This window comes from Eleutherodactylus coqui, chromosome 4 (genome assembly GCF_035609145.1).
Source record: "Eleutherodactylus coqui strain aEleCoq1 chromosome 4, aEleCoq1.hap1, whole genome shotgun sequence".
Classification (NCBI taxonomy): Eukaryota; Metazoa; Chordata; class Amphibia; order Anura; family Eleutherodactylidae; genus Eleutherodactylus; species Eleutherodactylus coqui.
This window is the reverse complement of record NC_089840.1, coordinates 58,302,976-58,328,802: the sequence shown is the minus strand read 5'-3', so window position 1 is coordinate 58,328,802 and position 25,827 is coordinate 58,302,976. Positions and strand designations below refer to the sequence as shown.

At 43.1% G+C, this 25,827-nt stretch overlaps 2 protein-coding genes across 3 annotated transcripts in view; both read right to left on the bottom strand.

The window, feature by feature from the left end:
* Positions 1–25,827, bottom strand: part of ZSWIM7 (zinc finger SWIM-type containing 7) — a 97,946-nt gene that overhangs the window by 14,815 nt on the left and 57,304 nt on the right. For both annotated transcript variants that reach the window (XR_010792542.1, XM_066599528.1), the window contains exon 5: positions 5,097–5,201. Coding sequence is in view for 1 of the 2 variants with exons in the window: in XM_066599528.1 (XP_066455625.1) it covers positions 5,097–5,201 (105 nt within the window). In the remaining variant the exon portion in view is untranslated. The remainder of the gene's footprint in view (positions 1–5,096; positions 5,202–25,827) is intronic.
* LOC136625381 (actin-1-like) lies at positions 22,971–24,092 on the bottom strand. The gene has a single exon (XM_066599527.1). The coding sequence runs from the start codon at positions 24,090–24,092 to the stop codon at positions 22,971–22,973; it is 1,122 nt and encodes a 373-aa protein (XP_066455624.1).

Below are 25,827 nucleotides of genomic sequence, written 5' to 3'. Positions count from 1 at the left end.
CTTTCATATCGTTATCATGTGTTAGGCTATATTTGCCGGTGACACAACTTGTTTTTAACACACGTTTGTCTTTTCTCTTAGATGGTGACTGTACTCCATGTTCCTGGATTATTCCCTGGCGTAGCACATACCATGTTAGGGTGGTTGTCCACTTCTGCATTCATGGTTTTGATTTTTTTACAATGAGTGATTATTTTTTCCATTCAGGGAATAACTTTGATCTCCAACACAGCCCGCATTTTTCAAATTGCTATTTGGCATGTATTTTTCAACGGCTTATTCAATATGAGCTATCAGATCTTTTTATTTATACCCTCTTCTCCCCCCCTTTCTTTGGATATACACCACACTGTTAATGTGTAATTAGATGCACTTTATTAAATTTATACCCCATCAAAATCATGTATGTTTAATAAAAAAATTTCTATACAATTGTTAAAATATGCACTTTAAAATTAATAAATATTGATTGGATTGATTATTTTTCACCTGCATGAGTTCTTTATGAATTATTTATAAATCACCATTTATTAGCAACCATGGGTTATTAATTAACATTAAGTTCAGATTAATTTGCATACTTTTAATATCTTTGGATCATTTCATATCAGTATTGGTTTCTGCTGTCATATTTAGAACGACAGTTGGCACATTAATTTTTAAAGTTGTCTGGGTTCTTCTTTCACCAAGGGCCACATCAGCCTTATGGTTGCCTTCAAAGGGCCGATTCTAATTGTTAAGGCGCACACTATTATACACACAGACGCATACACATATACGCACAGACGCACTATATTATACACATATACGCACAGACACACACTACTATACATAAATACGCACAGACACACACTACTAAATACATATATGCACAGACGCACACTATTACACATATGCGCACAGACGCACACTATTACACATATGCGCACAGACGCACACTATTATACACATATGCGCACAGACACACACTATTATACACATATGCGCACAGACGCACACTATTATACACATATGCGCACAGATGCACACTATTATTACACATACGCGCATAGACGCACGCTATTATACACATATGCGCAGACACACACTATTATACACATATGCGCACAGACGCACACTATTATACACATATGCGCATAGACGCACACTATTATACACATATGCGCACAGACGCACACTATTATACACATATGCGCACAGACGCACACTATTATACACATATGCGCACAGACGCACACTATTATACACATATGCGCACAGATGCACACTATTATTACACATAGACGCACACTATTATACACATATGCGCACAGACACACACTATTATACACATATGCGCACAGATACACATTATACACATATGCGCACAGACCCATATTATACACATATGCGCACAGACACACATTATTATACACATATGCACACAGACGCACATTATTATATATACATATACACACACATATATTATATATATATATATATATATATATATATATTTATTTATTTATTACACACATACATACATACATACATACACATACACACACGAAGACTTCTGTATACACATTTTTACACTTACTCGCATCCAATGTGGTCCCACAGGCAAGTATGCTGGCTGCTCTCTTCTTGGGGCCCTCCTGCATACTTGGGCCCCTGATGCAGCTAGGAACAGAGGGAGGGCCGGTGAGAGGAGGTCAGCGCTGACCAGCTCCCACTCTGTAGCTGCTCCTCCTCAGCGCCGCTCTCCTCGCTGCAGAGATCATGTTCTCTGCAGTTTTCTTCCCTCCTCCGCGGCCGTTGTCAGTGTGCTATATGCACTCCTCTATTACTGTCTGCACTAGATATAACAAGCCGATAGAAGATTGCCTACTGACAGCAGCACGGAGGTAAGGGAATTTTGTGCACAGCCGGTGGGCCACAGAAAATGAGGTGGCCCGTGGGCCTTGTGTTTGACACCTGTGAAATAGCGCATCATCGCTGTGGGTGTTAACGCTTATAATAGTAGCCATGACAACCAGCTACAACTACACGGGTGACTGGCATTGGATCGCTCTTCTGGGTTTGCGGGGTCACCTGATATTGCGGCGTCATTGCAGCGTGATGACGTAGCACGCCCTCACGTGGACATAATACAACGCGTCTATCTAATGACACGGCAGCGTGATGACGTGGAACGTCTCTGCGCGATCACGTGATAGCGCGTCTCTACAATGGAACGGAGACGCGTTGACGTAGCTGGTCTTCGCGCAGCGCGCCGCTCTATCTCCTTTTACGATGATACCTGGTAATTAACTCATACAGGTGTGAAACACATATCTCTAATAGGCCTGTTGATTTATACTATTTTCGTTGACCCCGGATGTGAATGCTGATTACCCCGGAAGTCGTTGGTGCCGATTGCTGGAGGTCATGTGCAACCATACTTTGGTGATACAAGCACTATATAAATGCTGGCTATGCTATTGGGATGACATCCTGGAACATGGATTCTCTGCTTTGTTTCACAGTCTTTGCGGTTTGTACGCCACTACCTATCTATGTTTATTTTATTCTGGTTTTACACATGTAGATACATGTCTGTAAGAAAGGTTTTATGGTATATATTATGTTGGAGTTGTTATCAGTATGTTTTATGTTTATTTGTAGGCTTGATAAAGACCGTAACAGGTCGAAACGTTGCCTCTTTTATGATGGAACAGTAAAGATTTGAGTTTTATAACAATTTGAAGCACCATTTAGGCTGCCACCTCTTATTTATATATTTGCATTACCTTTGGTTGATGGTCTACACCCTTGAGGTTAGCTCGGCATCCTTCATGCGCATTTGACGTAAATGGTGTGACTTTTTTCCTTCACCAGCTTGCCCTTGTGCCTGGTATTTTGAGTGCTGCCGACACACCTTTTTCATGTGCTGCCGACAATGTGGCGATACTCTGGAAATGGTCAACAGTACTTCCAACAAGACAACGGGCCTTGTCACATCCAACTCTGCTTTACATTGGTTTGAGGATTTGGATGCTCCACGATTGGACTGGCTGTTCCAGAGATGTTCAGTAGCATTCAGGTCTGTGCAAACTGGAATGTCAGGTCAGAAAATGTGAACAGCCTCCATCTTCTTTGAGAAAACTCACCTGACATTTGCAGGATGAATGTAGGGAAAAACCAGCTGAAGTGTATCAGACGTTAGTAGAAAGTATGCCACAGAGAGTATCCGTTGTCATTAGGGCTAAAGGAGCCCCACTAAGTATTAATATGCAAGTAAATGCTACTTTTAATTCTTGTTCAGAGGTCCAATTACTTTTGGTAAGATAATGTATACGGCTCACAGGAAAGCGTGTATATGTGCTTCTTGTTCTCAGACACGGCATTGTAGCTGGAATATTTTTTATGACGAGCAGTGTTTTTAGTTGACATGATTGGATCAGTTATTCTCCGGCTGCCATGACAACAGCTATCAATGACACCGGGGATAATAACCTTAACGATCCCTGATTTATTTTTGTTATGGCTGCTTTATTTCTTAGAATTTTACCGATGCCATTAAATTAGGAAAGCAAAATACGGCAAGTCCAATGCCAGGCGCATATATCCCACTAATTCCGTATTGATCCGGCCCTCAAGCATGACTTATGTACTACAACATGTGGACAGAAATTATTTCATTATCCTGAGGACAACATCCAGGCTAAGCAAAATGAGCAATTAGAGCAAATTATAACACAAGGACCGCAGCTTAATAATGTTTAGGGAGCAGAATGTAAAAGACACATTAGGGTGAACTCCGCTACTTAAAACGGATCACCTGTACGACTTGTTTGTAACCAACGGTTTGTGTTTTCAGGATGTAAAAAGAACGGGCTTGTCCGGAGAAAAAATAAATACATTTTGGAACGTGCTCAGCTTCCTGTGAAGACACAAAAAGGGCATGCTCATCTGACCTGATCCCCGCCTCTCCTGTTCCAACGGTCCCTGACGCTCTCTACTTCCTCCTACAGGGACTTCAGCAAGAAGGAAGTTGAAATCTGCTGATGTAAGCATACCTTTTTATGTTTTCGCAGCATAGAGTGCACTTGCCAAAATTATTTGTTTTCTCTGGACAACCCCTTTAACATACCTACCTTACTGAGTTTGCACCTTTACTGTACCCCCAATTGTCATGTTTCAGGTTTACAAACTGTATGTATGGATGGATCCAGTTTTGCAGGAACAGCATACGATTTATGTATTAACCCTTTCCAATCTACTGTCTGACCTCTGAAGACATTATGATTTAAGGCTGTACAGCTCCGATGTTGGAAGACGTCCGTCAGGGTTCTCTTACTGTATATTTCCAGCCTCTCTGCTGTCAGAGCCTATCCAATGTGTCACCTCATGCAGTACTGGCTTTAGACAGCAGATAGCGCCGTTGTATAACGGCAGAAAAAGAGTAAGCCCCCTAGGAAAACCAGGATACAAATTGGACTGGAAAGGGTTAAAACTAAAACTAGTAAAGATAGCCAAGGGGGCACCGTGGTCAGATACACGCTGTAGCCCTATCATTCTAGTGATCAGTGGGGGTCTCAGCAGCTGGACCCCTGCTGATCAATACGTTTGACATGTCATACAGACATCTGAAACAAAACAAAAGCCATTGAATAGTGACTTTAACACATTAAATATAAAATTGCAACAAACTAAGTGATAAGTTAAAGAATGTCTAAACTTTTTTTCAGAAATGAATAGTACAAGCGTATATAGAAAAAAAAATGCTGAATGTACTGATAACATCCACACACAGAATTTCATACGAAGAGTGATCAGGTAACAGCTACACCCCATAGAAGTCTATATGTGGGTCTCTCTCTTTCCCTCCAGCAGCATCTACCTCACACTTCCTCTCTCTCTTTTTTCCATAGACTTCTATGGTCTGAAGCTCTTATCTGACTGTGTGTATGGATGTTATCAGCATGAAGCATTTTTCTGTAAGAAGAAATACGGTATTACAAAATTTCTTATATTCACCCGTCCTGCTGCCTTATGAAAAAAAGTTTAGTTACTTTTTAAAGTTTGAAATATCTGTAGATCATACCTACTTGCCTACAGGTCAGATTGCTTACCATCAAGCTGTCATTTCTTCTAAGCACAGAGAAAGAGAAGGCAGGGCAGGAGCAGTAGTGGCAGGCCTTGTAGCAGGTGTAGACTTTGCTTGAACTTCCAGTAACCTGAGCAAAAAGGTATAATAACTTCTGTCTCTTATTCCATATATAAAACATACAATAGAAATGTTCCATAGCTTCAGATTTGAACCAACGGGGATATTATATACTACTACATATTCAGAAACGCTATCTTTTCTCGTTAGGGAGATCACCAAGACGGTGAGACTCAAATGGCCATGCACGCTCCTCTGGGTAATATGCAAATAAGAGAGATGGAATAAAACTTTATTCCATCTCCCTTAACTACATATTTGATCACATCTGAATACAAGTGCATCATAAACAGTGTGAAAATGTACAGTAAAGACTAGTGCATACAGTAAGGCAGAGTGCTCAGATCGGTTTATGGCAACATCCAGAGTCCTTATGGGACACCATGAGACAATATACCTCAAACAATCCTGCATACCATTATTTTCTCCAGTTTCTGTATAAAATGCATTGAGGAACAGCATATCTTCCAACTTTTGAGCAAAAAAGAAAAAAAAAGGGGCACAACGCTTTGCGAGGCACATAGTGGCAAATTTATTTACAGTAGGCCATGACCCTTTTATGCTAAGCCACACCGTTTGTGTCATTTTACACTAATCATGGCGCTCAGTGGTCCGGGACACTAATAGTATACCTCTAAATCATAGTCCGGTACCAACTCTACACAGTGATAGTGATTACAGTGCTGTTACTTCCAGTAATCACAGGTAAAGTCTTCTATAACTGGCATCTTTCAATTTTCTTCTTTATCCGAGCCCAGGCCGCCATGAAGACTACCTCCTATTTCAGGGAATGGCAGGACAACCCCCAAAATCCAGGCCTGTCCTGCCAAATCAAGGATGGTTGTGAAGCATGGTTACGATACGGACCCACAGTAGTCTGTGGATAATGTACTGTGAATCTATACAACACAGATACATACACTGGATGGTCACTTTATTAGAGACAGATGCCTTTTCACAAATTCGAGCTTCCCTGTATGGAAATTAGTCATGTGACCGCGAAGTGCTGCGCAAAATCAAGTGAGCAAGCTTTCCATGAACCAGTTTCACTGTAACGCCACATTAGAATGGGAAAATCAAGTCATCTGAGCCTCTATCAACAAGGCCTGGTTATCGGAGCTAGACTAGCCAAAGCCAAGATTTCAAAAACTGCCAAGCTTGTGGGGTTCTCTCATGTAACAGTGTGGGGAGTATACGGAGGATGGTGTGATCAAGGAAAAACATGCATTAACCTTTTCCAATCGACTGTCTAACGTCTAAAGACCTTCTGATTGAAGGCTGTACAGTTCTGATGTCGGAAGACATCCGGCAGGGTATTCTTACTGTATATTACTGGCCGCTCTGTTGTCGGGGCCTCTCTAGCATGTCCCATACCGCAGTACTGGCTCTAGCCAGCAGATGGCGCCATTGTAAAATGGCAGAAAGAGAAAGCCCCCTAGAAAACCTTGAATCCAAAATTGGATTGCAAAGGGTTAAAAGGGGATTCTGTGAATGTAAACAGCTCGTTGACAAAATGGGTCAGAGGAGGACATCAAGAATCATCCTAACAAACAGGCGGTGCACATTCAAGGAAATTGCAGCTACATACAACTCTGGTGCTCCAACTAACATGTCCAAAAATGCAACTCATCGTTCATTAGCATGGATACGGTATAACAGCAGACAACCAGTTTCAGTGCAATTGCTGTATATGAGAAGCAAAAAGGCAAGACTGCGGTAGGCAAAAATGTGCAAAAATTGGATCACTGACCAGTGAAAAAAAATAGCCTGGTCAGATAAATCCAGATTTCTGTTGCACTATGCTGATGGAAGGAACAGAATTTGGCACAAGCAGCATGAATCGATGAACCCGCCCTGTCAGCTGTACAGAGCATGTCAACACCTACATCTAAATTTGAGACAATTGCAAGATGATTCCTGCCTGCACAAGCCAATATTCCTGCCAAAAGATTCTACTAGTTGCTGAAATCAATGTCAAGTCAAATTGCTGGGGTTCTGAAGGCCAAAAGGAGGTCCAAGGTGCTACTAGATCGGAGTGTCTAATGAAGTGTCCATTCAGTGCCTAGCAGCATTGGTGTCCTGGGAGGGGGGGGGAGGGGAAGGGAAGAGATCTCTCTCTCCCCTCCGATCCCTTCTGCTCACTACTGCAACACAGCGCTCATCCCCGGCACCCGAATGTTTGCGGGCGTGCAGGCAGGTACTCTGTAAGGACGATACTCGTTCGAGTATCTGTCCTTACAGAGTACGCTTGCTCATCTCTATTTACAACAGCAGATTCGGTTGTCTGCTTCCTATAAACTGAAAAATTGCAGTGTTTAGCAAAATTAAGACCCCCTCTGCCTTTCTGGAATTACAGGCTGCTAGCAAGATAACTTTTTAATCACAATCACTTGACTTAGTCACAACTGGGCAATGCCAACTACAGATGTGGAAGAACTCTCCGACTGACCCAAAGGGGTTAATGTAATTTGCCTTCGAAGACACACAGCCTGTTTTTTTAAATTGCGCATCACGTTCATAGCTCCTCAGCCATGTATCCTTAGTTCTACGAAGACCATTGACAGGGAGTTTGGCTGCTGCTCATGTCACATAGAGAAACTCTTCTTTCCCATTTACCACCCCCCAAGAGACCCGTCAAGGAAATGTCTGACTGTTTCCAGCTGCCAAGTTCTAATTCTGACCCTTGGAAGGAAGTCAAGTCTCAGTCTGTAGAGGACTATGGCGGAGAAATGTTTACTAGTAAACTGGTCTGTAGGAACAGCCACACAAAGCAGCAGCCTCCCAGATTGTGGGAGCGTCGGGGAGAAGCCAGAATACTGGACCAGATTCAAGAAGGACCAGAATCATCCTGCAGACAAACATCTCACCAGGACCATCTTGTACAGCTAATAAGGAAGGGAAATTTCTGCAGATGAATCGGTCTTCCTTCAAAAGGGCAATTGCTTTTTATTAGGAAAATAAACTATTAAAACAAATAAGCTTCACTGAACGCAGAACTGTAACTTAGAACTCATACATGAACCAGTTTACATTTGATCGTTTCTTAGATCTCTACATTGTGCTGCCCCTCTTGTATTCCACCTGGAGATGTAGGGATAAATTGATAACGGTTATTACTAGAGATGAGTGAGTATACTCGCTAAGAGCAATTGCTCGAGCGAGCACTGCCCTTAGCGAGTACCTGCCCGCTCGAGACTGAAGGCTCGGCTGCTGGCGCGGGGGAGCGGTGAGTAGCGGCAGTCAGCAGGAGGGAGCGGTGGGGGGGGGGGGGGGGTTTGAGAAAGAGAGAGAGATCTCCCCCCACAGCTCCCTGCCCGCCGCCGACACCCGAACCATCCGTCTCGAGCGGGCAGGTACTCGCTAAGGGCAATGCTCGCTCGAGCAATTGCCCTTAGCGAGTATACTCGCTCATCACTAGTTATTACCTATTTTAATGTCAATGGGGTCTGTTCCTACACTGTCTGATCAGCACTAATAGTATCCAACTAGGTAACATATATGGTACACTCTGTAAAAAAAAAAAAAAAAAAAAAACTCAAGCACCTAAAAGTTGTCATTTTGCTGCAAAACTCGGCATACAGTTACATCTCAGGCCGATATGCAAATGATTACAGTTGTGGTGTGATTAGATGAATGGTCTTGTCACCTGAGGCCCTAAAAGTAGTTCCACCTTGGCCTATAAAAAGGCTCTCAGAGGCTCCTTGTGTGTAGGGACCTCTCTTTCCGCTTGTGTAGAGCTTGTTGACCACTAGATGCCTCTACGACAGAGAAAAGAGATTTTGCCCAGTTAACAGAGATTGAGAGCAGGTGCATTATTAGGATGTGAGAAGCTGGATGGTCGTATGGTTAAATTGCCCGTCACCTGGGCTGTTCTGACGAGACCAGACTGTTAGGAGGTGTTGGCAGCACTGCAGGAGTGAGGGCCCGCACAAAAGGCAACTGAGCTCAGGACGCTCTCAACAGACCTCCAGAGACAGGTGGCACCATCGTTACGGGCCCGTGTCTGTCGTAACCATTTCCAGGCAGTTGGCTGAAGGACATTTGATCTCATGGCGCTCATTACATGTACTGCTTTTGACAACCCACCCACCATTGCCTCAGTTTTCAGTGGTGTCGTGAATGACAAAACTGGACTGCTACAGAGTGAAACCGGATTGTCATCAGCAATGAATCCAGATTTAGTTTGGGCACAGACGACGGCCATGTTCGTGTCTGGAGACCTCAGGGTGAGCGCCTCAATCCTGCCTTTGCTGTGGAGTGGCGCACTGCCTTCACTACTGGTGTGATGGTCGGGGGGGGGCGCCACATACGACAGTCGGTTACCCCTAGTAGTGGTACGAGGGACAATGACAGCTCAGCGATACATTCAGGATATCCTGCAGCCACATCTGTTCCTTTCATGGCGGCTTCCAAGAGGCATTTTCCAGCAGGATAATGCTCGGCCGCACACACAAGGGGGTCCCAGGAATGTCTCCACAACATTGTCACACTTCCGTGGCCTGTCCAGTTGCCGGGTTTATCACCAGTAGAATGAATGGGACCATCTGGGACGCCAACTTCGACAGCCTATGCGTATGCATGATCTAGAAGCTCAGTTACAGCAAATGTGAACTAATATACCACAGGATACCATTGAGAAACTGTATGCCTCCATGCCCGCCCATATCACATCCTGCATCCAAGCTAGGGGCGGCCCAACAGGGTAATAGAGCCTCCATGTCTGCCTGTATCACATCTTGTATCCAAGCTAGAGGCGGTACAACACGGTACTAGAGCCTCCATGCCTGCCCGTATCACATCTTGTATCCAAGCTAGAGGCGGTACAACAGGGTACTAGAGCCTCCATGCCCGCCCGTGTCACATCTTATATCCAAGCTAGAGGCGGTACAACAGGGTACTAGAGCCTCCATGCCTGCCCGTATCACATCTTATATCCAAGCTAGAGGCGGAACAACAGGGTACTAGAGCCTCCATGCCTGCCTGTATCACATCTTGTATCCAAGCTAGAGGCGGTACAACAGGGTACTAGAGCCTCCATGCCCGCCCGTGTCACATCTTATATCCAAGCTAGAGGCGGTACAACAAGGTACTACTAGAGCCTCCATGCCTGCCCGTGTCACATCTTGTATCCAAGCTAGAAGCAGTACAACAGGGTACTAGAGCCTCCAATCCCACCGGCATCACATCTTGTATCCAAGCTAGAGGTGGTATAACAGGGTACTAGAGCCTCCCTTCAAGGGGTCAGTTTTCTGCAACAAATTATTCTTTTGTTCTGATATTATAATCACTTATTTCAATGTAACAATCACACATAGAAAGTTTCATTTGATTCCGACAACTCCTTCTAGGTTCCTGACTTCTTTTTAACAATCAGCAAAAGCAGGGCTGAGAAAAAGACATGTGTCCATTGACCTATGAGGTAGAAGCTAATTTTCCTCATTTTAGGGTAAAAAAACAAAACAAAACTCAACTCCAATCTAGCAATCAGAATAATCCCTTGATCAACAACTCTTCTGAAATTATTAGGAACTATAACATATAATAGTTACCCTCAAGAAAGGCGTACATGACCCTCTTGAACTTTTTTAGTGAGTTCCCCATCACCCCGTACTCAGGCAGAGAGTTCCATAGTCTCACTGCTCTTACACTAAAGAACCCCCTTCTAGAGGATGCCCTCTTGTTACAGTCACAGTCCTGTGACCGAAGAAATGAGGAAGTTACGGTTAGGAGGAAGCAGAAGAGGATAACCCTGGAAATATCTGACCTGTGAAAGAAAAAGTGGAAATCCAAATTTTGCTAAAGGACCCAGGGTTACTTGTTCCCCACTTGACATTTTAGGGTGCTTCACTGAAATAGGATGCCGTGAGGTATATCCAGATTTACTTTACCAAGTTTAAACCATTTTACACGGTTTTATTGTTCTATACAAGTTCTGTGTAACTTTTCCTTTAGGAAGGGGAATTGGCTTGAGGTACCAGGGTGAGAAATGAGAAGAAGCCATGATGAATGGCGCAGATCTCTGACTGGACAGTGGGTCCTTTGTGTGGCGTGCCTTGCACCGGAGAAGTCAGAAATTGTGTGCCTCTTGCGCTGCTGAGCCGTCATTAACAAGGCGAACCGAGACCTCCGTGAAGCAACTGGATTTCCTTGATAAAAATTTGTGCCTCCGGTATCCCTTCCTGACATATACCCGGCTCTTCAAGTTACTAAGGAGACCAAGAGACTGGAGGATTTGTGGTTTTCACACTTTTGTTTAAGTAAAGTTTCTTTCTGGCAAATCAGCATGTGGAACCTGCATGAGTTTCTGGCTGAACTAGCCCAATCCAAGCTTAACAAGTGCCTCCATGGGTAATGTGTCTGTCCGCCGCCAGCTTTTCAGAACAGAGACCTATGGTTCCCAATCAGTTGGACATGGTAGAACTCCAAACTGGTGATTCCTATCAGCTTAATGATCAGGAGGATAAGGAACCTGTTATCCTGAGGGTCATTCTACAATCCCACAAAAACAATGCTGCAAAGATTAAAGGAAGATAAATGTAAGAATTTTTTATATGGGAAGATGATCGGAAAAAACCTTGATCCACCGGATAACTTGCCCATGAGTAGGTGCCGCCGATCAACCAACAAAATGAGCAAAACTCTGTTGTCGGGTAATGGCATCATTTATGTGGCACCAAAGATCATCTGTTGACGGAAGCACATTGCCCTGTGTGAACAGCGATGTACTTGTGATAGTAATGTAATAGCATGTTCCCGAATGATCATATGGACACATACAGTAGTGCTAAGTGCCCCATGTAAATGGGGCTGAACTAGCTTCAACTAACTTGCAAAAATATTGATTCTTGGCAGACAATATGCCGCTATAATACCCTTGATTCGAAGAACAGTCACAGTAGCATCAATTTTTACCTTAACTGGTAAGGCAAGGGAGTGCTGCTTAAAAAGAATGCAAATATAACAATATTAAAGATATTATATAGACACACATACTACATGTGAAGTTTCTAGCTTGTCTGCATTTCTTGGAAAATATTATATTTTCCAAAGCCCCAGATTATAAGATTATGCATGAAACATGACAAGATGGATTAATGACAGAAGTAATCCTCGGCGCTTCCTATAACGCTGTCAGGACAATATTATATAGGGCAGCACGCTAGTAGTATCTGGCTGCTACATGTGCAGATACATTTCAGTACTTGGGCCAGCTCCCATACTAGCTCACCGCAGAGCCAGGCAAAAAGCATTAAACCTACAAGCCGGCTATAAAACACGGATGTGACAAGGGCTGGAGCTGCTCTTTGGCTTCGTTTGCCACTAATCATATTTTACAATAACTGGAATGACAAGGAAGACAAACTGTAAACTATAAACTGTTTTTTTAGTGTCTTAGAATGTAATAAATATCCCCACGGATTACGGTTGCAGGAGTTTTCGGCTTCAGATAACCTCTTGGGCTTGGTAAGCAGATACATTGTCAGCACTGGAAACTCGCAATATTAAACTTTACTAAACTGTATAATAAGTTATAAGGATTACCCCTTCATCGTAATATAGTTATAACATTATAAAGGTAAGCTGAGGAGATCTGCTATAGGACAACCAACAGAGACTAGCCATATATGTGCAGATGTCAGAAGATATGCCATAATGTATATTAGATGTGACGCATGTGCTTGGCCTGGTGTAACAATTCATCTTTTCTTACTCTACCCAACCCACAAGAGGAAGGACCAGTGTTGCCTATTCTATTGATCGGTGGAGGTTCCAAAGGCTGCACCCCGGTCTCCAGTGGATAGGCGATAAATGTCAGAGACAAAACCACTTTAACCCCGTAAGGACTATGTGCTATAAATATATGGTGGGTGGAATACAGAGAAGGCTCAATACCTGGTGGGTGACGGCTGTTTCTGACAGCTAATACCTGCCTGCAATGGCAGAGATCAGTGTTAGCTCCGATTGTTGCCGTTTACTATTTAGATGGCACAGTCAAAGTTGACAGCACATCCAAACAGTCAGTTGGGGGGGTGTCGGGGGGGGGGGGGGGGAGTTTGAGGGGTGCACATGGCAGCCCACATTCTAGCAAAGGCTCCCCATGTATTGCAATTTCTTTCCTACCACTACTAGGGGTGACCGACTGTCGTATGTGATGCCCCCCCCCCCCCCCCAGACCATCAGACCAGCAGTGGAGGCAGTGCGGCACTCCACAGCAAAGGCAGGATTGAGGCGCTCACCCTGAGGTCTCCAGACACAAACACGGCCGTTGTCAGTGCCCAAATTAAATCTCAATCCGTTGCTGAAGACAACACTTCTACTCTATTCTAGTCTAGTTTTATCATTCACGACACCACTGCAAACCGAGGCAATGGTGGGTGTCAAAGGCAGTATATGTAATGGCCCCTGTAAGACCAAGTGTCCTTCAGCGAAGTGCTTGGAAATGGTTCCGACAGACACAGGAGCCTGTAATGATTATGCCAACTGTCTTTGGATGATGAACAACGAAACAGTTAGAGCTGCTCATGCTTGTTAGACCATCCGCTCTACTCTAGGTCTGTTGAGGACATCCAGAGTCCGCTCGCCTTGTCCAAGTGCCTTTACAGACCCACTGTTCCCAAAAGCTTCTAACAATCTAGTCAGAATACATCATTACAACCGTCGAGCTTCTCATATCCCAATAACGCGCCCTCTCTCAAACTTTGACAACTGGGTGAAATCTCTGATTGCATAGTGGAGGCTTCTAGTGGTCAACAATCTATTCCTAAGCAGAAATAGAGGTCCACTACACACAAGTAGTCTATGAGAGCCTTTTATAGGCCAAGGTTGGAATCCCTTTTAGGGCCTCAGGTGGCAAGACCATTCATCTAATCACGCCACAACTCTAATCATTTGCATATCTGCCTGAGATGTAACTGCAATGCGAATTTAGCAGCAACACAACAACTTCTTCTATGTGCTTGAGATTATTTAGATATCTCTATCTATCTTTATTTATTTTTTTTACAAAGAGTGTATAGAATTATTTTTCTTACAGAAGGAATTTCCTACAGAAGACATGTCAAAAATATATAAAAAGATATAACTGCATTTTTGGGGCAATAGTTCTAAAAGCAAAAACAAAATGTAAAAAATAATGAATAAAACGTTATCAAAAAGTCATATTTACCCCAAAATGAGACTCGTGGGGCAGGGGAACCCAGGGCCAGATGGCCCTGCCCTCCATCCCAACCAATGACCAATTTGCTGAGCCCTCTCTCCTGAAACTCTGGTCGGCAGCAGAACCATAATTACTCGCTTCGTGCAGAACATAACCTGACTTCTCCCCATCTCGTGCATACACTGAACGTCTATAGCAGGAGAAGGGGTGGGGAGTCAGGTGATGAACAGAGCGTGCAGTGTCAGACAGCAGTAGTATGTGAATAATGAGGACTTTACTGCTTGCTGAAGTCCCAGGGCAACAAAGGGGACCCTATTACTAATTAGGACACAGAGGAGACTGTATTACTAATTTAAGCAGAGAAAAGGCCCGATTACTAATTAGGGCCACAGAGAAGACTCCATTACTATCTGAGGCTAAAGAGGGGACCCCATTACTAATTTGGGGCACAGAATGGGTACTATTAGTAAGTGGGGCCATAAAAATGTTATTATTACTTTATGGTGACAGAGAAAGCACTATTATTTTCTGGAGCCACAAAGGAAGCACTAATACTATGGAAGGACACAGGCGGGCATTACAGGAGCAGCAGGACATGGAGAGTTGTGGCTCAAAAAAGCCTTCACGACAGTCTGGGCCCAGGTAGACAGGAAAAACAAGTACAAATGACTCCAATCAGAGAACACAATCACTAAAACTACGTAGAACTGGTATCTGACTACATTACTTGGTGATCGTATTATTTAGAGGCACAGTACAACAAAGCCACTGTATCCAAGCTTGTCATAGTATAAGAGTTGTATTATGGATATTTGGTGAGATTCCCCCCTAAGTGACTTAAAGGGGTTGTCTCGCGGCAACAAGTGGGGTTATACACTTCTGTATGGCCATATTAATGCACTTTGTAATGTACATCGTGCATTAAATATGAGCCATACAGAAGTTATTCACTTACCTGCTCCGTTGCTAGCGTCCCCGTCGCCATGGATCCGTCTAATTCTGATGTCTTCTGGCATTTTTAGGCGCGCTTGCGCAGTCCGTGCTTCTGCCTGGTGAATGGGGCCGCTCGTGCCGGAGAGTTGGTCACCGCGTCGTCATTGTAGCTCCGCCCCGTCACGTGTGCCGATTCCAGCCAATCAGGAGGCTGGAATCGGCAATGGAACGCACAGAGCTCATGGTGCAGCATGGGAGAAGACCCGCAGTGCACCATGGGAGAAAACCGCAGTGCATCCCTGGGAAAGGACCGCGGTCATCTTAGGGAGAAGATTTTTATAACTCCTTATTTCGTCGGATCGGTGAGTAGCAAGCGGTTTAAAAACCGCTTTAAATTGCTATTTTATGCCAGGGGGGTGACAGGGGGAATGGGGTAATATAAAATTTTGATGTTTGCCGCGAGACAACCCCTTTAAGGAGTTTATATTTACAGTGTTAAAATGTTTTGTACGATCTAGTAACCATCAGGCAGACTGTGCCACTCCAAGTGATTGCAACCATCAAGAGCCTTTGCCACTCTTGTGCAGAAAATAAAGTCATCTGTTTCACCAAAACATTTTGCAATCATTCTTATAGGGGAAACCCACTAACCACTGCCTTACATATGCAGGAACATTAACATATCATTCTATAAGTGTTAGATGTCTTTACAACTGGAAGGGAAATCAGAACTAGAACTTCAATTCACTCTCCAAGCGAAAGCAACTCGACAACCAAGAATTTATGAATAAGCTTACCAAGTAAAGTATTCAGTATGTATATCACTCCTGGCATCCATCTCTAAGCCATAAATTTGGGTTACTGCAAGCTGCTGCTTCTGAATTTTGTTCAGATTCCAACTACAGGAAACAACAATCCAGATATTTTTTAAGATACAGAATTCAATAAAATAAATGTATATTTACCAATGGAAGAGAGCGTGCATGCTCAATACCAGGGAAACTAATGCAAGATATAACAATAGTACAGAAATGTAAGCCCACATTGATAAAACAAATGGTTGAACAAAGCAGGATAGTTAAATGGGTATTCCAAATTGGGACTTTATGGCATATCCAAGAAACTCATCTTTGGGACCTGCACCTCTCTCAAGTTCTGGCCCCCCACCAGCCTGACCCAGCTGTTTGCAATGGCTTAGGGTTAAAGATGAGCGAGCACGGATGGCTTGAAGTCAATGGAAGCTATCCAATCCACGGCCCGCGGAAAGCAGGAGTTTGAAAAAAAAAAAAAAAAGTACCGCGTATGTGCGCTGGCTGGCACTTTCTCACATGTCCACAGTAAAGAAAAAAGAAGACCTGGACAAGTAAGCAGGGTCCCTGGCCGTGGGCATAATCATATTCCGCTGGAGGCACATGCGTGCAGAATCCAACCCAGTGACTATGTTGCAGCCATGTTGTTCAGTTTTGTGCAGGTTGTCAATCTGGCTTGTGAGGAAAGGCATTTTATGGCAGAATAAGATCTGGATTTGCAGGAAGATTTGGTGGCAGCGGGCACTGAGGTTTCCAACTGCACACTAAGGCGCACTAAATGTAGAAGGTCTTCATGACCAAACTCCAAGACGTACAAATCTACTGATCCAAAAGCCAAAGAAAAGTCAGCTTCAGTAAGCTCAGACCATATAAATAAGCCACAGAAGTTTTGGGATTCTATTCTGTGGAGCAATGAAGCTAAACTGGGACTTTTCAGGCCTATGGATCAGCGGTATGTTTGGAGGAGGAAGAATAAAGCATACGCTGTGAAGAACACCCTCGAGAGAAGCTTGGCGGGGGCCCAGTGATGCTCTGGGGCTGTTATGCTTCTTCCAACACTGGAAACCTGCAGCATGTGGAGGGCAAGATGGATTCAACCAAGTATGAGGAAATCCTAGGAGAAAACATCATGTCTTCAAAGAGGAAGCTAAAGCTTAGGCGTCGTTGGACCTTCAATAGGACAATGAACTCAAGCATACCTCAAAGTCCACCAAGGCTTGGTTTCATAAGTTGTCCTGAAAGATTCTGGAGTGGCCATCACAGTCGCCTAATTTGAATCCTCATAGAAAATCTTTGGTTGGATTTGAAAGAAGTTGAAGCATGCAAAGCCAAGAATATAAGTGATCTGGAGACCATTGCCCATGAAGAATGGGCCAAGATTCCTCAGGAACGCTGTCAGAAGCTGATGTCTGGCCATGCATCACGTTTACAACAAGTCATAACAGCAAAAGAAGCTCTACTAAGTACTAAAGATGCTTGTCATGAAGAGGGTTAATAACCCAGAGACTGCAGTAATTGCTAAAAGTGGCATTTTGTGATGAATTTGGAGAAACCGTTTGTCATATTAGTTGTGTTGATCTATTTAAATTTCAAATTAAGTTCTTGTTTCAATGGTTTTTTTTTTTTGAACAGTTGAAAGTTAGTAGAATTTGGCAAAAAAAATATATAAATTTGTTATGGGGTGTCTCATTTTGATTGCAACTACAATTACATATGTTTTTTATTTTAACATATAATTAAAAATCCCCTCCAGTAAGAGTTTGTGGTTGAAGTTAGGACATCGGTAATTAGGAGTCATTTCTGTTCAATGTACAATGGACGATATGTCATTACTCCATACAGGCTGATATAAAGTTTGATCAAATCCTATTTACTTTTTTTAATTTCATGCAATGCAATAAACGAGTATAATCTAACGTAAGGTATTTGCCATAATTAGCAGCATTTTGATGACAGACCTGGCTGCAGAAAGCTCCCGGCAGATTTACTTATGGAAATATCTTCCAGCAGTGAAATTTACAGCTTTGCTTCGCACACAAACAGACTCGAAGTTTACATTAGCTGACCAAACATATCAGCCAAAATAGACTATGGCATTAACCCTTTCCAATCCACTGTCTGACGTCTGAAGACATTATGATTTAAGGCTGTACAGCTCCGATGTTGGAAGACGTCCGTCGGTGTTCTCTTACTGTATATTGCCAGCCTCACTGCTGTCAGAGCCTATTCAACGTGCCACCTCATGCAGTACTGGCTTTAGTCAGTATATAGCGCCGTTGTATAATGGCAGAAAAAGAGTAAGCCTCCAAGGAAAACCAGGAAACAAATTGGATTGGAAAGGGTTAATCTGACAGTATATAGGACTGCGCCCTAAAAGTAACTTTGCATGCGAGACTGTACTTGTGAGGGGCACGCGCTCAACCATTAAGAGTCATATGGGTGCCAACCGCCAAGGCAAATAAAATACTTTTGTCGCAGAGCGCATATTTTTAGAATGCAAACAATAGAAGTTCTCTTCTGTGTCTAAATTAGGTTACTATGCAAGACAAAAGTAATTCCAGAGTTATCTGCTTCATAGAAAACAAGTCTTGCAAGTTTACGAAAGCACGGCACACACAATCCACTCGGGAATTATTGGCACCTCTTAAGAAACGAATATAAAAATTATAGAAACAATCAATAGAAGAGTCAAAAGTTCCTCAGAAGTGCTAGCTGAAATTACTAACCATTTATGTAGCCAACATCATTCCTAAAAGAGTATTGTTAAATAGTATATCATTTTCAAAAAACATATGGGTACAATTATTGGCAGCCCTAAATAGGATTCAGATGGTTACCCTGTAGGGAAAAAAAAAAGATCAGTTTTATGTTCCCCTGGGGTATAAACATAAGGATAGACACAAGTGAAGATGTCCAGATGGTTGTAGATCTGCACAGATTAGGAAATGGCTATATAAAAATAGCAGTAACCTGAAATTACCATTAAGGGGGTTGTCTCATTAGAAACACACAGTGGGGGACAAACAGATTGAAGAGGGTAGCAGTGGCCAGCCAGGTATTCTCCCTGCAGCAGCTATTGTAGGGAATATTTAATGGAGGTCTCCAGGTTTTGGGATAAGAGTCTTCTACCAGGTTCACCCATGCGCTCCAAGTAGGGGAGACCCCGGGGCTCTCCAGTAAATAAGGCAGGGCATCACTGGAATCGAAACCTTCGGGCAAAGGCTCCGTCACAGGTCTAGCCAGGTGTGGTGCAAAGCAGGTTTGCGACAGGGCAGAAGGAGGACGATAATTTTTCTTGTTCGAACCATAAACTTTCATAAACAGCAACTTCTCAATGAAGAAAATCAAAAAAAATCCCAACTTTCTCTTCCAGGAACCATGACTCAAGAACAGAAGTGCACGGGAATGAAAGCAGCACACCGGCCCGTTATTCCATCAGAGGACAATCAACCAGTTATTGACTTATGTTATAGAGTTTTGGGTCCCCTGTGCCCAAAACGGTCTAAAATAAACATACTCACTGCAGCGCCGGGTTACCATCGAGTCATCTGGCAGGTGACATCCTTTAAGCCTGTCATGTGGGCTTCTATACCATGAGTGACATTCCAATAGGGCATTCTACTGGCTGCAGCGGGCATGCGGATAAACAACCCACGTGATCCCTGCAACATTTGTCAAGTGCTTGGCAACGGTGTGGGAAATCTAAACAAAATAAAAAAATCAGGTGTACTGTGCATGACAGCGTGCGTACGCAGTCATGTGCAGTACAACGTCGCCGCCATACGCAGCAGTATACAGGGTCATGGCAGTCTCCACAGCTGCAAAAACACTGCCTGATCCCTGTAGCGTTTTACGCTTATGGTCGTGTGAGCCCGTCTTAGAAAAAAGTTGTTGCTCTATGTGTTTTTTTAAACCAAAGCCAGAAGTGGATTAAAAAGGAATGGGAAATATAAGAGGAAGGACTTCTACTTCTCCTTCCTGCTGGATCCACTTCTGACTGACTCAAAAAACTAACAAAAACTACAACAAAACTGTGTTTCTTCTCCATATAAAAAGCCTGTGTGTGAAATCGCCCCTAGGCTCTTCTAGAAACAAAACAATTAAGGTTTTAAAATGGCTCTCAAAGTCCCCTGACCTGATTATTGAAAGTCTGTGGGCAGATCTCAAACACGCTGTGCATGCAGGCAGACAAAAGCACTTCTCTGAGCTAGAAACATTCCTGAAGCAAGAATGCAAAGACTGTTTGCTGGCTCAAGAGACACTTGGAGGATTTCTTTCTGCTATTTGGAACCGAGGCTCAAGATGCCCAAAGATTTCAGAATTTTTACGTCTTAATATTTTTAACCACGACGAATCAGCAAATGATGCTTTAAAAGCTGTAGAAATTGGTGAGGCTTAAAGGGGAATTCTCATCAGACACTTGGCATATCCACAGAATGTCACTATCCTACCAAAAGCATTTGGATATCCCTATTAGTAGAATGGATCGTGTCTTATTAGCATGCCACGTGTCTTAAACCATACTACAGAAGATGCAGACTCTTGGAGGTGTCAGGCATAGTTGGTGAGGGGCACTGCACACTATTAGCTACACGGGTTATGCCACTGGACACAAGCCATCCATCATGAACTGCAATGCATCAACCCGTCTACAATGGTGCAATGAGCATCTTCACAGGACAATTGAGCAATGGAAGAACATTCTATGGAGTGACAACTCACACTACTCCATATTCATATCAGATGGCTGTACCTGGGTGTGGAGGATTCCTGGGGAATGCCTTTTGCTTGTGTGTGTTGTGCCCATAGTTAGGAACGGCAGAGGTTTCGTTATGGTCCAGGAATATGTTACGTGGCATGGTCTTGGTCCGTTAGCTGTAGTGACAAGAACCATGAACATGGAGGTGTACCCTGGCATTCTGGACAATAATGTGCTGCCGACAATGTGGCAATACTCTGAGAATGGTCAACAATACTTCCAACAAGTCAACGCGCCTCGTCACAACTCCAACATGGTTTTACATTGGTTTGAGGATTTGGATGTTCCACCATTGGACTGGCCTGCAGATTCCTAACCTTAACCCTAGTGAACATCTTTGGGATAAATTGGAACGTCGAATCAGGAAATATGAAGTGTGTCCATCTTCTTTGAGAGAAGTTGACAGACATTATCAGGATGAATGAAGGGGGAAAAAAACAGCTGAAGTGTATCAGAAATTAGTAGAAAGTATGCCACAGAGAGTATCCGATGTCATTAGAGCCAAAGGAGCCCCACTATGTATTAACATATGGAAATAAAAATTTTGCCTCTAGCTCAGGTCTCCAATTACTTTTGGTAGGATAATGTAGGTATGAGACCTGGGACCAACACTTTTCTCCAGAATGCAGGCCAAGTGGATCGTACACCTATGTCTAGAGCGAGGGTCCTTCACCCCAGTACCACATGATGAGACAGTCACCATAGTTATAGTACTGACAAGCGTTTTTTGGGAAACAGTATGGACCCATTATGCCACCACCAGATTTGATGTAGGGCTAAACCTGGGAGCAGAGTCTAAAAGGAGGTATGTAGACTTTCCCAGATAGACCCTGAGATCACTACCCCTGGAGTAGTCTACATTAGCATCAACTGACATGTAGATAGACTGGACCCACCTTTTCATGGTACCAAGGTGGCAAACAGTAACTGTATTTGGACAGACAAAATGTCAGGGTGGGTAGAATTTAATCACAATAGTAGACAGGCGGAGGTCAGGATGTGGTTAATAAATAAGCTGGGTCCATGCCAAAAGTAACAAGTGATTGATTTTCCTTGGCAAGATCACCGTCAGCTTGATAAAAGCATGGCGCAAGCTCCGAGTAAACAAGCCGATCTTTATAAAATGTTACCTGTCTGACTCAGATTATAGGCACTTATCTCAGTGTAATAAAGGGGTCCTGTACATTGGCTCTGCGGAGTTCTTGGATAATGGATACCGCTTTCTGTCTGCAGAATGACACCGTATTACATAGTCCGGACAACACAGGGTCACTGTAATTCTGTTATCAGGGAAGCCAATTAATTATGAAAGTTCCATAAACAGAAAGATTTTAAAAAGTAAATAACTGCTACTGTTCCCTTATCGGTCACAGACTAATCGCACTTTCTGTTACCGCTGCAGGGGGCAATATTTTCTGGTGGGAAAAAGCAGTATGGTTTCCTAGTAATTTTCCAGATCTCGGTCCACTTTCTCAATGCCATGTGGCCTCACAGTGGCAGAAGTTTTCGGTCTATATTACTAAGGGAATGAAAGGGGTTTGCTCATTTCGGACATTTTTTTTTTTTTTACAAGAAAAGCCCCGCCCCAAACAAAAAGTTTATCAAAATGCATAAGATTACTAGGGATCTGCTGTAATCTAAGTTTGAAACTGGTCTGAAAGTGTTCAGTTTATCTATAGCTCCACCACAGAGTCATAGAAGCATTGCATGCTGGCTATGGAGATCCGGACTAGCTGTTCATGCAATGCACAGAAAGGTTGGGTCCTGCAGAATGAGAGCACTCTTTGTAGCTCTGCTTAGTAATGGTCTATTCACAATTAGGGCACTTTTACACTGGCTGATAGTTGTCCGAATGATTACCCAGAAGAGCAATTCTATGCGACTGTCGTCTCGTATAAACACAAAACCCAACAGGACAAGTAAAAAGGAAAGGACAATCGTTGGGATTAAATGTGAGCCATCGACAAATAAGAAATTTGAGACGGCTCTTGCATGAAAAAAAATCTGAGGCAGATTCTGCCGTCTGAACATAGTATAATGCATCCCTGAATTACTACGAGTATAACCAGAACAATTAACAATATAGATGATAATGTTTATTAACTGGGCTCCCACCATCACTTAGAAACACTTCCTATGGACAATGTTTGGACCTATTTCCTGGAAGTCTGACTTGGTTACCCACATTTTCTGGAAAGCAGAGAGCGATGAAACAATAGATCCTCCCATCCATGTAGCCAGCATGGGTTCATGGGGAGCGGTGACTTTGACTTGACAGTCAGCAGGAGCCATCTTTGTAAGTTCTTTGGCCAGTCTCAAGCCAGTTCCGGTGAAAAGGCTCGACCCTCCGGACAAAAGAATATTTGAGTATAAGGTTCTCCTGATATCAATATCACACTTCGTGATCGTGTGGAAGAGGAGTTTGTCAATACCTGGAGCTTCCATGCCAACGTTAGCTGGTACAAAGAGGGCTTCAGGGCATCGAAACCTCTGGTTGTGAACCTTAATTACATTTCCATCAGGAAGTTTGTATTCATCTTCCACTTCCTGGGGCTTTTTTCTTAGTTCAACATCTACATCTTCAGCTACATAGCACAGCTTCTCCTTGATGTCTCTTACAATCTCCAGTTCTGATGAAGTGACTAAGGAGACGCCTCTTTCCCTCAACAATCTCATGAGGTATTCGGTGAGATCATGTCCTGCAAGATCAAGTCTTAAGACTGCATGCGGGATACAGTATCCCTCATATATGGGCACAGAATGTGTCACGCCGTGTCCAATATCCAAAACGCATCCAGTTACACGGCCAACAGAAAAAAGAGCCAATACGCCTTGGATAACAACGTACATGGCTGGTACTCCAAATGTGTCAAAAAATATCTCTACCATCTTTTCGCGAATGGAAAGTGGGTTGAGGGGTGGCTCAGTAATGAGCGCTGGTCTTTCTGATGGATTCATCTTTAAGTGGTAGTTATAGGCATATTTCCAGATCAGTTCCATGTCTTCCCAAGATGTGATAACTCCACGTTCCACAGGATAATTAACAGAAAGAATCCCTCTTTTTGTTTGAGCTTCCTCTCCTACATAGAAATCTTTCTGTCCTGCTCCGATCATTACAGGCTTTGCTTTGGCTCGACCAATGAGGTTGGGGTAAATGAAGCATGGTTCTTTATTTCCTGAAGTTCCTATTTTTATCATTCCTGATCCGTTATCTATAACTACAGCAGGTTGCAGGTCAGCCATGGTGGTGACTCTAAAGATATTTTTTCAGCACTGATGGACACGTCTCTTTCTACATGCGGAATGTGTTGAGTCTACATGCGGAATGTGTTGAGTCACAATGCAATCAGTGAGACATAATGAGTGCGTCTCAAAGCAGTAGAACACTGAAGCTAATAGAATGAGGTGGTACTATCATTTATATGTAGGTTTGTATACAAATGTGTCCAGAGATCTGTGATCGAATGCATTGATCATGATTAGGGTCTCTGTATAGGCTTATTCACACGGGTGATTTTCACGTCTGTGTGCCATATTTATATATAATCACACCATGTTCTATTAAGGTCTGATTTCTCAGACAAGTCAATGGACGAGCAAAAGAAAAAACAAAAAAAGGGAGCACACACACTTATGGATAACATCATCTGTGCAAGAAGTTTTTCACAGTTTATTCCTAGAAATAAAAAATTAGGACCCCTTCCCTTTTTTTTGCTCACCAGGAAAAAAAAAAAGTGATGACACATGGAAGTGAAAAGCGTAAAAAAAAAAATACGTGCAGCGTGGACATACACACACACATTAAAATCAGTCAGTTTTTAATGGACCAGAATCGGACATGCTTGTTTGAATAAGGCCTCCCTCACGAAGGCGCTTTTTACTGTGATTAGTAAGTTGATGTAAATAAGAGGTACGAAGACCGCATGGCACAGCGCGATACACTGTTTTCTTAACTCAAGTAGTATGGAAACAGTATAACAAGCTGTGCTACACCGTTTCTGTAGCTCCTACTCACTTCAATAACAGCTACGCAAACAGCACTGTGCTGAAGCGGTTGGCTGTTTCAAAGAGGTGGTCGAAAACAGAGGGTCGGGATTTCCCATCTCAAGCGTAAAAAGTCAAGATGGGAACTCGCCTTTAATAGATCGTCCTTTTCAATGACAACTCCATTGAAAAATGACTGATAATATGCTTGGTTTCTGCCTTGTTCTTTAAGCTGGGCAGACAAAACGGATGTTGATGGTTCATGGCCACAGCTACTGGTCTGCATGTCATGACCAACTTTCCAATTATGCCGACTACTGCAGGCTACAATGACCAAAAAAAGTCTACTTATCAGAATGACTCTTCTATATCTACTATTGGTTGGGGTCTACCATATTCTTTCTCGTACAGTAAAATGCATTTAGTTATACAAATGCATATACAGGTGTTTTTCAGCATTTTTTCTGTGGATTTCCATTTTATTGTGAGCTATGGAATTTGCATTTAATTCTGCATGTTAAAGGGGTTTTGTCATTAAAAAAAAAAAAATTATCTAAAACTTACCTATTCCTTCCCCTGTCTCCTTATCATATCTTCTCCTGGTTGAGCTTCTCCAGTGCCCCTGGTCAGCTCACTGCAGGCTGGGCCCAGCTTGCTATGAGGGCTGCATATCTCAAATTCCTTCCGGCTGGGTCAGTGAAGGTCACATTCCTGAGCTGTAGCTTCACTGCCTAGGAAGGAATTGTAATCTATTTCAGAGATAGCTGTCTTGAATGATCCCTGAAGAAGATAGGCAGTCCCCCTGCTGACCTGTGAGCTGTGACGTAACATTTATTGGTTGGCAGGCAGAAAACTGCCAACCAAATGTACGTAACCTCACAGGGAGGAGAAGAATCAGGCAGCTGGAGGTGAAGTGATCCCCTGGACTGCAGGAGACAGGAGAAGATAAGGGAGGTGAAGATCTGGTAAGTAGACTGATGGGGGAGGAATAGAT